This window comes from Phascolarctos cinereus, unplaced genomic scaffold (assembly GCF_003287225.1).
Source record: "Phascolarctos cinereus isolate Bilbo 61053 unplaced genomic scaffold, phaCin_HiC Scaffold_7;HRSCAF=346, whole genome shotgun sequence".
In the NCBI taxonomy this organism is placed as follows: Eukaryota; Metazoa; Chordata; class Mammalia; order Diprotodontia; family Phascolarctidae; genus Phascolarctos; species Phascolarctos cinereus.
The window spans coordinates 84,961,897-84,978,143 of NW_027556180.1; the positions used below are offsets into that span (position 1 = coordinate 84,961,897).

The 16,247-nt window shown below is 35.6% G+C and overlaps 1 protein-coding gene across 2 annotated transcripts in view; it reads right to left on the reverse strand.

Annotated features, from left to right (window-relative positions):
* CARF (calcium responsive transcription factor) overlaps nucleotides 1–16,247 on the reverse strand; it is a 56,632-nt gene that overhangs the window by 37,777 nt on the left and 2,608 nt on the right. For both annotated transcript variants that reach the window (XM_020972814.2, XM_020972809.2), the window contains exons 2-4: nucleotides 13,938–14,054; nucleotides 8,683–8,803; nucleotides 7,459–7,686 (exon numbers count right to left, since the gene is read on the reverse strand). In XM_020972814.2, coding sequence (XP_020828473.1) covers nucleotides 7,459–7,686; nucleotides 8,683–8,793 — 339 coding nt within the window. In that variant the 5' untranslated portion in view covers nucleotides 8,794–8,803; nucleotides 13,938–14,054. The remainder of the gene's footprint in view (nucleotides 1–7,458; nucleotides 7,687–8,682; nucleotides 8,804–13,937; nucleotides 14,055–16,247) is intronic.

A 16,247-nucleotide genomic window follows, 5' to 3' on the forward strand; every position in this document is an offset into this window, starting at 1 on the left:
TGCATTCTACCTATACAATATCTTTCATGTGCCCCCTTTGCATTATGCCTACTACTTACTACCTTAGTTCTGGGTGACAACAATCCTAATCTCATCTGCACTATTATAACAGCATCCAATATCTCCTCCAATCCTTCCACAGCTAGAAGTCTTCCTAAACCAAAATACCCCTCCCCTACTAAAAATCCCTGAGGGCTCCCCACTGTCTGTAGCAGAGGTCCTTAAGTTTTTTGGGTGTGTCATAGACCTGTGGCAATCTGGTGAAACATATGCACCCCTTCTTAAAAATAATCTTTTTAAAAGCATAAAATACATAGGACTGGATCATGTAAACTTATTATTTTAATATTTTGACAATTATTTAATTACATAAAAATAATTGTCAAAATATTAAAATAACAAGTTTACATAATCCAGGTTAAGAATTCTCAGTTTAAAGAATAAAACGCAAACTTCACAGCCTGATATTTGTGGTCCTCCACCATTTGCTTCTAACCTACCTTGCCAGATTTACTTCACTTTACTCCACTTCAATGTCCCAGCCAAACTGAACTAGTACCTGCTACTCCATCTCACCCTGCTCTTTCACCTCCATTCCTAGAGCACATTCCCTCCTCATTGTCTGCTTGTTTAAATTCCTCCCTCAAGGCCCAGCATGGGCCACCGCCTCCGTAAAACCATCTCTGATTTTTTGATGCAATTTAACTCTCCCTCCCATTTTTTACAGCATTTTGTCTAGACTCACGTCCTACCTTATGGCACACTTATTTGTCTAAGTCAGATACTTCACGTCAGATCTTTGAGAATAAGAACTGTCATCTTTGGCTACTTAGCATAACAGTTTGTATACAGAAGGCACCTGATGAGTTTAGCTGAATCTCTTTAACGTATTTATTATGAATGAAATTTCCTCCACTAAAATCTTAATCCATTGTCTAATTTTGGTATATGGTATTTTTTAAAGGTTATCAGAAAAATTCAAGTTTTGACAGATCCTACCAAACAGGAAAGGCTTTGAGTATAGGTATATTGATCAACCGTGTACCTATTGTCTAAAGATGAGTTTAGCAAACTTTGGAGAGGCTCCTCAACAGATTGGCCACGAATGATACATTTTTCAGCCACAGAAAGTCTTTAAGACCATTTACTAAGTTATAGTGGGGTTGCAATCTGCATTGGAAAAGGGAATATCTACACGAATGACATGGTAGATTCTTTTTTTTTTTTAGGCTAGGCAATGGGGTTAAGTGACTTGCCCAGGGTCACACAACTAGTAAGTGTTATGTGTCTGAGGCCGGATTTGAACTCAGGACCTCCTGAATCCAGGGCCGGTGCTCTATCCACTAAGCCACCTAGCTGCCCCCTGAAATGGAAGATTCTTAAAATACCTAATCATATGAAACTTAATTATTTTTAAAAATCTCAACAAATAATTTGGCCAAAGATAAAATTTTTAATGCTCCTTGAGTTATGACATACTTTTGACCTATCTGACAAGTGTGGTTATGTAGTTCCTTGTCTGACACTCTTAAAATGGCTTAACCGCTATTACCCAAGAGTCACTACTATCATATCCTTCCTTTCCCAGTAGGTCTCTTTTTTGCACCCCTGCCTCTAGGTGGCAGGAAATACCATGTAAATTGCAAATAACCCACTAGTCATTGCTCCTACTTGTTTTCCTAGACTTCCCTTTGCAAATAGCAGAACAACATGTAAACATTGCAGATACTCCACACTTTGAAAAGTTCTTCTAATATTGGTATTTCTGACTTGGAGAGGGATAGGGGAGAGGCAGCGGAAATGGAATAATACAGTTATAAATATTTCACAGACAGAATCTGGCCAATATTTTCCATATTAAGCCTAATAATTTTCTTAGGTAAACCTGGACAGCATGGCATAATGACAAAGTCCTGGATTTGGAATTAGTGGACCTGGGTTCAAGTTTGAGTTCTGTCACTGTGTGATTTTAAGCAAGCTGTCTTAATTTCTCTGAACCTCTAGTTCCTCATATATAAAATGAAGATAATACTTGTATATCATACCTCAGGATTGTCATGACAATCCAAAATATCAAGGTGAGTTATTATTATTGCTGTTGTTGTTACTACTACTACAGGTCTATTACCCTTGCTACTGTGATACAGCCAGTATGGCAAGTTTTGATGCTGTCACTTACATAAAATAAACACCGCTGGTCACTGACAAGGAACAAAGAATGGCATATCCATCTGCATCTGGAGTCAGGAAGATGTGAATTGAAACCTGATCTCAGATACTTATTAGCTGTGTGACCCTAGGCAAATCACTGCTTCAGTTTTCTCATCTGTAAAATGGAAATAATAGCACCTATCTTCCAGGGCTGTTGTGAGTACAAAATAAGCTATTTGTAAAGTGCTTTGCAAACCTGCAGACACTACCTGAATGTTAGCTAGCGTTATTATCACTTTTACTCCTTCTTAGCGATATTTTGCAAGTACCAAATAACATATATGATTTCTTCTATTTTAGACAATAAGAATGTTGAGACTTCTCCTAAATCTGATATAACAAACACTGAAAGATTATATGAGAGAGAGAGGTTATGGATAATGATTTAAGAGCCTGATCTTCCCCATGCTAGGAAGCACTGCCGAAATAGAAAAAAGTTCCCTCTGCATTTATTCCCTTTACTTTTACTTACTACCTGTCTGTCTAACCTTAGAAAAGTAATTTGATCTCTCTGAGCATTCTTTTCTTCATCTGTAAAATGAGGTTGCCTACATGCTTTCTAAGTTTTCTTCTGGATCTAAATCTATGACACTATGACATTTCACTCTAAATCTTATGACCCTAAGCAACAGAACCTATGCCATAAACTCAGTAGGAATACAATAAATACTTTTTGACTACAGTGATACAGTTCTACACATTTAGCTGGCTAGCATAACTATTTTACTATGAAAGTCAATACAATTCTTGCCCTTGTTATTTAGAGACAATGTGATGTATTGTGGGATGAGTACCGGATTTCAAATCAGAGGAAGGACCACTGCCGCTTACTACCTGTGTTTGGAGTTTTTGGAGGAAGCTTAATGATTAGCCCATGACATTTGGGATGGTTGGCCTTAGCTTTTTGCTTTTCATTATCCTCTGGCTCCACCCCCCTGCCCCCACTTTTTCTTCAAAAAGCTACATAGAAGGCAAAGTATTCCTTGTGTTACAAGTTCAAGTTGCCCAACTCTTTGGCCCAGTAATTCTGGGCAATTTGCTCACCTTCCCTGGGCCCGTAAAATGATGGGGCTGGACTAGATGACAGGTCTCTGCCAGTTCTAAATCTATGATCCTATGCATCATTCTACTTGGGACAAACCAAGGAAATAAACCGTGGGTTAATTGGTAGTCTTCATTTTAGTGGTCTTGTCCTATTCCAATCTGTGGCCTTATTGATGCATGTATTTCCTTAAGCAATGAAGAGCACAACCTATCCACGCCTCCTCACTCTCATATAGGTTTTCCATAGGGGAAAAGTGCTTACTCAAAGTGCTGGGGGCTTTCCTTATATTATCTTTCAATCAAACATGACCTGTCAATTATCCCTCACTTTTATTACATGACTGGTTCATCTTTTTTGAAAACACATTTCTTTGGTGACATCCCTTATATAATTCTTCCCAATTCCTTGTTCATAATATGTTACCACCTACCTATTCGTGCCTTCCACGTGCCTCTCTATTGCTGGGGGGAGCCTCAATCTCACTTCTTTAGAGACTGTAATATTTTTTGACTCACAGTCCCATATCACTGCTGGGAGAACAGTGATCTTAACAAAATGGGTCTCTGCTTTCAGGAGAAGCTTTTGGTCACTGAAATGATTTTGCAATTTCCCAAAGACAATTCATTCCTCTCTCTTCCTCCTATTCAATTCTCAGCTCAGCTCAGGGTCCACTTTCAGTCTCTCCAAGACCTACCAACATACATATTATACACACTCACACACATATACACACACACAAAGATGAATTCTGAATTGTCCATCCAACTGCATAGTTTGACCACTGGGCATTTTTTATCCACTTAGTTTTTCTGGTGTGTATCATTAATTCAAATTCATCTGAGTGATTATGGATCTCATTTAGCAGCTCTAAAATATTCCAAGGCTCAGTGCAATCAGCACAACTGTCATACACAAAAATGATTAATCATCAGAATCTCACTACTTATGGAGAAAATTTGATTTCAACTATGTACATTAAATCACCTCTAGAGTGGTGGTGATTCTCTGGCAAGCACATATCTCAATGTTTTGTGAATCATGTGATATCAGTACTCAAAGGCTCAAAAGGGTTACCTATAATATCTTTTAAGGATTCTTATAATTTTGACAAATGCAAGGAAGATATCATGTTGTAAGAGAGCTTTTAAGGTAGATCTATAGAATTAAATGCCTTTGTGTAGCCAAGAAATCATAAGGACAGTAGGACCATGTATTTTTTTTTCTTTCACTGAGATGGTGTATTTCTACATGTTTCATTCAATGATAAAGATGTGGTCTTCTGGAATATCACTTGTAAAAGCCTTCTTGTTCCCTTCCAAAGCCCTCATCAAGGAGGCCATTGATGTTTATGCATATTATTCTCATAAAAATTTTATATGGGTGAATAGGGAAGCATCTGGGTCAATAATGTTCTCATGGTGCCTTTGGGGTGGGGAGGCAATAAAGTTGGATTTTTCCCCATGCTTTTTATATCTTCTTCTTCAAGTGACTTGTGAAACAATCCTGTAATGCCTTCAATATTCTGTCACCTTCAGTGTTGACTTCCTCTGTGCACATCTCCTTTCTTTAATGCTATTTCAACTCCAGTGGGACTGCGATGTTAAACAATCAAATTAAATTACTGTCTGATGGCAAAAGGAGTTTGCTATTAAAAATCTTTACATATCTTTTCAACCTTCCATTTGTAATACTCTCCTTCCAATTACATTCTTAAATGACTTCACAATAGCTTTGTTTGGTTGACTATTTTGCCATGTTTTTTTTTTCTACTGCTTCTGTTTTGATGAGGCAATACTGTTTATAATCTCCAACCCATCCTCTGTAGAATTTTCTAAATAAGTTTATATTATAAACAAGTGTTTGCCTTAGCTAACTCTGCTTGATCAGTAGATCAAGTGTTTGCTGACTAAGGCAGTTTTTAGGTTGCCTCCCTGCTTCAGTAGCTATTTTATATGTTAAATTTCTGTATAAAATTGTTACAATAAGTGTAGATGTCCTTCCTTCTATTGATCTCTTTTTCTTTTTTTTTGGTGTTAAAAAGTCACTATTTCCCTTGTCTTCCATTCTTCTTGAGAGTATTGGTGACATATAGACATTATAGTTCTGTGTAGCCTCTAAGTCTTTGGCCTCTCATCCTTCCTCCTGAACCATATTTTCCAATGATTTTTTCACAACATCATCTATTCCAACCTTTATACTTACATCACTGAGTGTAATGTAAACATATGATTATTTAATTTCTTTGTAAAATTTAAGTTCTTTGTAAAATTTCTCTACCTATTCATTCTTTGCAACAGATATTGGTGCAAAAGCTGCAATTTTCATGGTGGTCTTTCTGAAAATACTTATCATGAGTCCTATAATTTGAAATGACACAGTCCATGAAATGTTTCTTATTGCCTTCGGGCACAAGATAAAAGCTTTGTCAACTTGTTTATATTATGTGCCTCTTTAAGAAGAATCTATAAGCCATCTTTTTATTTAATTACAATTTCCTTCTCTCCTCTTGTTTGGTTTAAAGTGAGAATGTTGACCATTATGGTAATTCAGTACTTCCAGTAACATACATACTTATTTGTTGGTTATTAGAAAAGGATTTTACATTTAGAGTACAAGCATCTAAGTTAATATTTATGAGCTAAGAATTATGATTTTTTAGCATCTTCTTTTCCCTTTTCCACCACTTTGCCACTGCAGAATTGGAAAAGGAGTCAGTATGTTCTGAGAAATCAGAACGACTGAGAAACCTTTGTTTCTTGGTTTCCTGTGGTCAAGGAGTTCATTACCAAGTGGCCAATCTACTGACAACAAGCCTCTCTATACTTAGCTTCCTTGGAAAACTGATCTAGTCTGTTGCCAGGTTTACATTCCAAGTCTGTCTACCATGATAGAACCTGCCAAAGCTTGCACTCTGCTGGGGTAGCCTTTGTGAACTATGCTCCACATCATGTGGCTTATCTCTACACCATGATGGCACTGTTATGTCAAGTCTAGTTATCACAGACCTATGCTAAACCTTTCCCTATCACTTATTCACCCATATCAAAATCTTCCAATAATTCCCAGTAGGCTTACACACATACACACACACACACACAACTATATGAATATATGTATATGTATATATACACACATACATACATACACACACATATAAATTATATATTCCTTTTAAAGTTTTTCACTTTTTACTCTCATAAGCATTGCCTCTAAACTTTAATAATCTGAAGAATTATGGTTATAGAGCTAGAGGGAATGAAAGAGAAGGTCTAGTCCAACCTCAGGCTTAGAGAAGTTAAGTTACTTGCCCAAATTTGTACAGGTAGTAAAGAAAGGCAGGAGTCAACACCAAGTCCTCTGACTCTGAAATCAGAACTCTTAAGAAAATATACTGTTGTTCATTTTATTCTTTCTCCTACTTATTTCCAACCTTTCTTCCATATTCTTCACATTCCACATGAAACAATTCTTTAAGCCACTGGATCATAAGCTCTATTAAAGAGGGACTGTGTTTTCTTCAATTTTCTAGCTTTCTCAGCACTTGCTACAATATAATGCACACCGAAGGCACCTAAGAAATGTTTGTGGAATTAATAAAGTCCTTCCTTCATGTTTATCAGCCCATCATCTTATTAGCTGCCACCTACAATTCATGTCTAAACCCATTTGCTATAGGAATTCTAATAGCAATTATTGAGTTGGGAGGGATAACTGCTTATTCCAAGGAAAACTAACGAAGAGTGCTCCTTTCAACGATAGTCTATCACTATTATTTTTAATTTTGCAGTTGATGAAACTTGCCTTACTAACAGAAATAGGTTCTGGTACAACCTATCTTTCAACAAGTATCAATTGATAAAAAGTGTAACATAATGCAATATTTACTAACAGAACTCCATGAGCAAGTAACTCCCCGACCCTACCCGGGTTCATTTCATCATCTATAAAACAAGGGTGGGGGCTAAATGATCTCCAAGGTCCATCTGAGCTTTAAATCCTATGGTCCTAAAAAAATGAAATTTAATGGGAGAATATATTTAATATTAGCTCCATGTTGTCATTTATTGGTAATTAGTATTTAACCTCATCTCTACTATCTTTTATTGGAAAGGTTAAGATCTGAAAGGCAAGGTTGTTTACCTTACAATTTATTACATTTTGTGAAACATCATGAGTACTGGATTGTTTTCAGATATACTCACCATCTGTGTATTATAATCCCCTACTGACTGAAGCTCATACTGAATAGGATGCCCATTTTGGTCTACTAGATGGAACTGCTCTGTGGAAAGAGACTGTGGCTGTGACAGCTGGACTGGTACATGCTGTGATGGGGGTGAATTATCTGCTACACCAACTGTGATGGGCAAAACTGCAGAAGAATCATTTTGTCCAAAGGAAGGCTCCCTGGAATCCATGCAGGTTAGATGCTTTTGTATAGGAAAAACAAAATACCACTTCAATCCTGAAATACACGGTTTCACAAAAATCCCCATACCAACCCAATAACAAAAAAATCAATTTCAAACACATTGTATTTTATTATGCAATTGTCACTTTATCCAGATAAATAACTCTTTCTCAAAAGGTACATTAAGGTAATGATTTTGATATGTTGTACTGTGAATGGCAAGTGCCTTAGTCTACAAGAAAGGAGATACAGGTATAGTTGTGAGTTTAATATATTGTAATCCCATTCATCAGATAACATAACTACTTCATTTAATAAATTTGCTAACTTCTGCCTCAGTAATTTTACATATTTTCTATTCAGTTAAGAACATGCTCATTTTTAAAGATATCTGCTTCCCCAAAGTGCTAAAAAAGAGTATGAGTGAACAGAGAGCTACATGTCATACTCCTACAGAATTTTCTGTCCTACACACTCTCTCCAGTTAAACTATCATTTTTATTGTTCCTTTACACAGATCAAGTACTGCAAGAAACATAAAAATAACCCTAGCTAGCTTACATTCAGTTTACAAAAATTTGATCAAAAGATTGTCACTATTTCTCCATGCAATTTAAAAACTTTAATGCGTAATTTTATGTAATTTTCATTTTTATTGATCATAATTTAGAGCTATAAGGGACCTTAAGTTTCATCCAGTCCAGGCCTCTTACTTTTACATGTGGGAAACTGATCACGAGTAACCAAGCAGCAGATATAGGATTCCAACCCAGGGCCTGTGACTCCAAATCAAGCATTTTGTTCACTGCCTCCCTTAATATCATCTCTCTAACTCTAATAATTACATTCAACAAGTTTTCCAGGAAATACGTTATGAAGGTATATAACATTTTTATGCTATTATTGCTGAATAAATGAAATATAACTTATTTCTTAGGCAAGTAAAGACACTAAATATATAGCAGGGTATTTTCCCCTCAGCATGAAGAAAGTGATTTTTCAGTCTAACTCCCACCTGAAACACCTGAGCATCTCTTTCTGACTCTTCGGTGTTATTACAGTTGACTACTAATAAATTATGAGATTGTTCCATCTTGGCATCATGGCCAGTTCCATTTTCTTCCATTAAAAGAGAGCTGGAAGAGTCCAAATCAAAGTAAATTAAAGTACTTTAAATGACTTTTCAAAAAATACTTAACCTCCCCATTCCCACAACTCTAAATTAGTAACACTTTCCATTTGACAAGAAATTTAAGATTTGATTGAATAATTTGTCCACACCAACTGAATACTCAAGGGCAAATGTTAGTACTATGTAATTCCTACATCCTTAGGTCACAATTATTCTGGCTTTCAAGGATGCTAAGGAAAGAAATTTACAATATATTATTTTTTTCAAACCATTTTTTTTCCTTTTCTCATTTTTACAGATTGTTGAGTCTAGAATAAAGAAAGTGGCTTTACTTTGCATTTAGGCAAGGCCTAACCTTAACATTTCATTAATATAAATTGTAAATAGTTTACCATATGGAATAGAGCATCATCACAGAACTCATACCATCAATTAAAAACATACAGAAAGAAGCCAATAAAAGACAAATAATTGCTATCAGGACAATCAACTTGTGACTAAGTGATCTTATGTGCTAATGTGACACCTGGTACTCCAGACCTTAAAGAATAAATTTCATGTCTTTAAATTTGGACTATATCAAACAGCAACTGGTAGAAGTCCATTCTTAAAACAACTGCCCAAATGTTTCTTCAGATAAGAAGTCTTTAAAAATAGCAGTCAAATAGCAACTCTTTGCCCTTTGCCAAGAAAACATACCCCAAAACAAAAATATCTAAGATGTTACATGGAAAATTAAGACAATGCTGTTTTCAGCATGTATATGTAAACTTTTAATTTTATTAGGTAAATTAAAGCCCTAAGACTAGAAATTATGTACCTTGTAAAATGCTTAGGTTTACATTTACCTTTTCCATAAATATCTCCTTTGAAACACAACACAAGGTTTTATTATACATCGCAGAAGATGCATAATTTTTGTTCAATTAATAGAAATCTATCAAATACTGCATAAAGAAGAATTTATGATGGTACCTATTTTTATTTCCCTCAATCTTAAATTTTACAGTCAGTCAGCATATCCTAAATCCTACATATTTCATAAACAAAAAAAATACAAAAGCACTGGGTTAAAAAAATTTCTGAGAGATATCCATAAAATTATTTACACAGAGCTCCATACAGGTGCTTATTTTTTTTTAAGTCTTGCAAAACTGATAGAACTAAAGTGTCCCTTGGAGCTCACTAAAAAACAGAAGTAAGATGAAAGAGAAAGGAGACTCCAACATGATGAATTTCCAAGGGGAAATCAACTTTGATGGAAGAGAACCATTAATTCTGCTTGCTTAAATTCATATCAACATGGAGAACTACATTTGGAATAATCAAGTTTCACTGTGAAAAGATTAACTAAAAATGTAAAACTTGTAGTTAAGCTATTTGCTAAAATAAAACCATTATCATCATAAATTCAGCAATTTTAAAACAAATTTCATTCTCAAGAAAAAAGACATATTGGAAATTTTCATATAAAAATACATGAGGTCAAGACAAAGAACTATTACTTCAAACATTTTATTTTGATTTTCAAAAAATATGTGCGCTATGAGATATGAACTAAGATTTTATATTTTATTGGTATAGTAACATGAATTGTAAAAGTTCATTACACAAAGAGAATATTATTTTTTCCCTTCATCTACAATAACCAGAATCTTCCCCAAAAAGAATAGAATGATCTTTCCTGGAAAAATTCCTATACAGACCATAATAATCTAATAAATGACATCATTACATGACACAATTCTATCAGATTTCATTTAAACAATATTATCTAAATATTTTTGTTAGAGTATAATTTTGAAATTCCTTTTCCTTCTCCTCAAAGATAATTAGATAAAAAAATCCAAAAACCTTGATCCAAAAAAGTTTCAAAAGATAGAAGAAAAGGAATTTTTACAAACATTGCTGTTTTTTCACTACTTAAAACCAGACTTCTTTAGCTATCTAAACAAGTAATTTTATAAAGTTTTCTTTCAACTGCAATATTTAGGAATAAAGGTTAGTATTGATCAATAGAAACATTAAGACTGGTCAAAGTGGTCTTCCTTAGGTAGGCAGAAATACAAATATTCTTTGGGGGGAGAAAAGGAAATTCACTTTTAAGCAAGTAAACTGGAGGCTTTGCTGGTTCTTTAAGTCTTAGGACTTTTTCACACTGGGAAATTTTTGTATGGCTAGTTTTTATAAATTCCACAGGTTCCCTTTCTCAACACAGTGCTGCTAATCTAGTGACTGGAAGAATACTTTACAGTTTTTGGAGAACTGGTATGTTTAGGAGGGAAAACCTCTTTCAAAAGCAGTTGCAGCTTAGAGCAGCTGCTGGAAGGGCAGACTCTCAAGGTAAGCATATCTAGGTTACTAGTTGTGCTTCTCCCTACCCCGCCAGAACTTTTTTATTATTCATTCATAGATTTATGTCAACAACCATACTTTTAAAATTCAGTCCTGGTAAGGTTAAAAGTGGTCATCAATCATTCATACTTTGATAAAACTAATCTTTCCTATATATCTAACTGGTATTAGCTATACTGTAGGAACAGAAACTGAAAGCGGTCTTAGAAAAAGACACTGTACCCAGGAGCCTCAGGCAGTCTTAGGAAGCAATGGGTCTTCCAAGCAAAGACTGGAAAACCACCTATCATTTGAGATATTCTTGCTCAAGCTGGATTACATGGGCTCTTTCAGATGAGATCCTACGTCTACAGAGGACATTAGGGTAGAGAAGGGTTCAAAAAAAGAAGTGGAAAGATTCCATATGCAAATTTCACTTATTTAAAAATTCTAGGCCTCTGGCACTAGAAATAAGAAGGAAAAACCTCTTCTTTGTTCTCTCTGCTTTTATACCATACAACATTTAAGATGCAGATCTCAAGCCAGCATCATAAGTACTATAGTGAAGCTACATTATGGGTTGTTGCTTTTATGATCAGGATAGGCAAACTAATTAGTACTTATTATTACTACGGGCAAATGCATTTCAAAGTTCAAACAGCCTTGAAAATTAAGTTTTGAAATACAGCTGATCACTGCAGTAGAAAGAGTAATGAACTTAAGACTTGATCAAGAACATTTTGGGAAGAGCAGCATACCTGAAAAAGATCTGCAGCTTTTGGACTTCAAGATAACGAATCAACCACATGATTTGACAGTCAAAAAAAAAAAAGCTAATATAATCTTAGACTGCATTAAGCGGATGTCTAGCTTTAGATACAAGGTGGAGGTCCCACTGTATGGTGCTCTGGTCAGATTGATCATAGCAGTCTCTTCTCAATACTATATTTTAGGAAGTATCCAGAAGATGGCAACTAGGATGGTGAAGCATCTTGAATTCACACCATATGAACAGTCACATGGCAATTAAGTGGGATTCAAGAAAATGGTTCAAGGAACTGGGGCTGTTCAGACTGGAGAAGTGTCAGGGGAGATATTAGTAGCCTTCAAGTATCTGAAATGCTGCTACATGGAAGAAGGGGTGGAGAACCTGTGGCCTTCTAGGTCCTTGGGTGTGGACTTTTGACTGAGTCCAAGTTTTAAGAACAAATCCTCTTATTAAGTCTGGTTTCAAAGGGTTGCACTTGAGGACCTAAAGGGCCACATGTGGCCTACAGGAAGCAGGTTCCTCATCCCTGTATTAGACATTTTGTTTGGCCACACAGGGTATAATTTGGACCAACAATAGTAACCAGAGAAGCAAATTACGAATTGCTACAAAACCAAACTTCCCCAACAACTATTCAAAGTGGAATAGGTGGTCCTAGGATATAGGATATTACTCCTTATAGAAAGTCTGACAATAAAGGTTGGATAGTCACTTGTCAGGTATTGGTTATATTAGATGTCTTCTGAGTTTCCTTCCAACTCTGAAATTCTCAGATGCTCAGTGATTCTCAATCCATCCCAACTCTCAGTATGTAATTAGCTCTGTGATCTTGGGGAAATACCTTAACTTCTCAGTCTGTTTTCTCACCTTTAAAATGATAAAACTTTCACCTACCTATTGGAGTTGCTATAAACAAAACACTTTGTAAATTGTAAGAGGATACAGAATGGTGAGGGCAGCTAGGCAGTGCCGTAGACAAGAGCATTGGGCCCGGAATCAAGAAAATCTGAGTTCAAATCTGGCCTCAGATTCTTACTAGCTGTGTAACCCTGGACAAGTCACTTAACCTTGTTGCCTCAGTTTCCTTTCATCTCTAAGATGAGCTGGAGAAGGAAATGGCAAAGCACCCTGGTATCTTTGCCAAGAAAATCTCAAAAATGGGGTCATAAAGAGTCAAATACAACTGAACAATAACAACAACAGAAATGTGAGATATTACAATTCTTCTGGATAATACTAACAAAAACTGACATTTATACAGTGCTTTGGTTTGCAAAGGGTTTTCTTCTTCTTTTTTTTTTTTAGGCAATTGGGTTAAGTGACTTGCCCAGGGTCACACAGGTAGTATGTGTCAAGTATTTGGTTTGAGGCCGCATTTGAACTCAGGTCCTCCTGACTTCCTGGCCAGTGCTCTGTCTTGAAGAGTCTTCTTACAGGACTTCATTTGAGTCTCACAACATCTCTGTGAGATTCATACCACTCTCCTATTTTACAGATGAAGATACAAGTTCAGAGGAAGAGATTATCCTTCTTATTGTATAGATGAACAAATGTGGGCTTAGAAATGATTTTCCCCAGGTCACACAAATAGCAAACAGAAGAAACAGGACTTGAACCTAAGTTCTCTGACTCCAAGTGTTTTTTTTTCATTATGCCACAATGTCTCCCAGAGGTCACAAGCTAGTATGTACTGGAAGTGAGATTCAAATGCAGCTCTTACTGACCTCAATGTCAACATTCTTTCTATAATTCCATGTAAGCTGAGGAGTGCCTGAATGACAGAATGACAGAAAAAGAGTCCCTCACACAATACCTTCCAGATAATTTTGCATGCATAATAAATAAACTTTCCTTTCTTCTTCTTAATACAATTCTGCATTTTTTTTAAACTGGATCTGTGATTTCACTGGGCTAGGAAGTTCCTGATGAGGAAATTATTGCATTACTAACTTTAATTGATATGTCACTTCTGGGTAATCTTAAATACCTCATTTTGTCATGCCAAGTTATTTAAATATTATAAAATGTTACTTACCACACACAATAGTTCCATGTCAAGGCATAGTTACTTAAGGACCAGCATGTTAGGTATCATGTCCATCCATAAATGAAATCTTCTTCCCCAGCTGGTTACCATAAACAGAACAATATTCTAAGACAAAGCACAGTTTTGACTTTTTAAGCATGTGAAATGGTAAAAACTATTATTCATGGGCTGCATTATTATCTATTATTACATTTCCAAAATGTAAATACAAAAATTATCTCCATGCAGTGACTAAGTTAAATTGTAGACCATTAAGCAGCCACAAATGTACTTGTCAAGAACTGTGGGAAAGCTTACGTACAAGAAACCTGAGTACTAAAGCTCAATAGGGGCTACACCTACATTTATGCCATGATTATATTTATGCCTTTGGAAAAAACCTCTGCACAACAAAATAGGCAATTCAAAATGCTTTTTTCTTCCAGGACAAAAATGGTAGAAAACAACAAAATACATTTCTATGAGTTTTTAACAGACTAGCCTAACACTAGCAGATAAAACTTCCAGAGGACATGACTTTACTCATTTTAAAAATCTGGTAAGAGCTTAGCTTTTAGGAACACAACAAAACCAGGAATATATAAAAGGTGAAAATAACTCAAAATGATTTTGTTAGTCTCCACAGTGGAAGGAAGTGAGACAGGATGAGAACAGACCCTAGTAATTATAACATCTTTCTAGCACATTTCTAAAAAGTATTTTTTAAGAAACTCCATGCAACAACCCTGTTAAATAACTCTAGTCAGAAGCAGGCAGACTATAGCCTTGAATGATCTGTTCAAAATTACCTCAAGAACCAGTGACATACAAAAACAAAATCCGTAACGCCTATATCCCAGATAATAAGCTCATGAATTTAGAATATTTTAGGGGAAGGGTTTATTTTCTTCCCTTGTTAAAAATATGAGACACGGAAAGTTGCAAAAATAGTTTCTAAATAGCCTGAAATTGCACAATAGTATCAGAATACTACTAACCAGGTAAGAATAAATTCTTTTCCTCAAAATTTAATCACATCTAAATTTTGATCACCAAGTATTGGTCTGCCCAAGGTACACCCTCTCCCTTGTTGCCTTGCAATCCTAATTTTCCATTCTATCCTTTCCCTATGAGTATGCATATACACATAGTTCTATGCTCTCATATCGTTTAGCGCAGAGGACATAGGGGAAATGGGTTACCAAATTAGCAAGAAACAACAAGTTAGATACTTTCTAAGGTTCCTTCCAACACTAATAAGTTATAATAAACTATGCAACCTATATTATAATCCTTTTAATCACCTTAAACCACCTGACCCTCTGCAATCTCCTAAATGAGTACTATTAGTATAAGTTACTAGGATATGAAACATCCTATTTTGATGCATTGCGTTAGCTCCCATTTTAAACAAATCAATTAAAAAAACGGATGGGATGTTCAATGTCTTTAACGCACAAGCACTACAATAAACGAATGGTTTTCATGCTTGGTAATGTTTACAAAGAAAGAATACAATGTATGATGTAATCAGTTGTGCCTGTCTGTCTCAACTTGACAGCATATGATGCATATTTCATGTTTAAGGATACTGAACAATATCAATACTAATTTTCTTCTCTAAGCAACAATTACACTCAGCTGAACTTTAAACAAAGGTCAATCCAGCAACTGAGGAGCAGTTTCCTGTAAAGGACATAAGGATGGATAGGGAATCAGAAACACCAGTGTTCAAGTCACATCTCTAACACACAGTAACTGCAAAACCACAAGCAAGTTACTTAAACTTTCAGTGCCCCAGGCAACTCTCTCAGACTTATTAAATTACACAGGAATTGCCAGTCTTCAATTGTGTGGAAACAGTTTCCATGCAAATGAAGTTAAAGGTCTGGAATGTCCCCAAACATAACAACTGGAAAAGCATTTTTGTTACTGGTTAGTAAAAAATATATTACATAGATTCATTTTCACTTCATAGAATCCTATAAGCAGAAACTTCAGAGGTAATCTAGTTCAATCCCTAGTATATGAATCTTCTCTACAATAACCCTGAATACTTATCCAGCTGTTCCTTCCTGGATCTCCAGTGAAAGGCAGTATATACTATTTCCTAAACAGCATAGTTCATTCTTGGACAACCATTATAAAATTACATTCAGCAGAAATCTGCCCCTCTGCAACTTCAATGCATTGATATTAGTTCAGTCTGTCCTTTTGGGCCAAGCTAATTTTAAGCTGAATATCTCTTACACCCAACAGCACTTCAATACCCATAGACTGCAACTGTTTACATCCTCTTTTCTTCCCCAGCCCAAATGT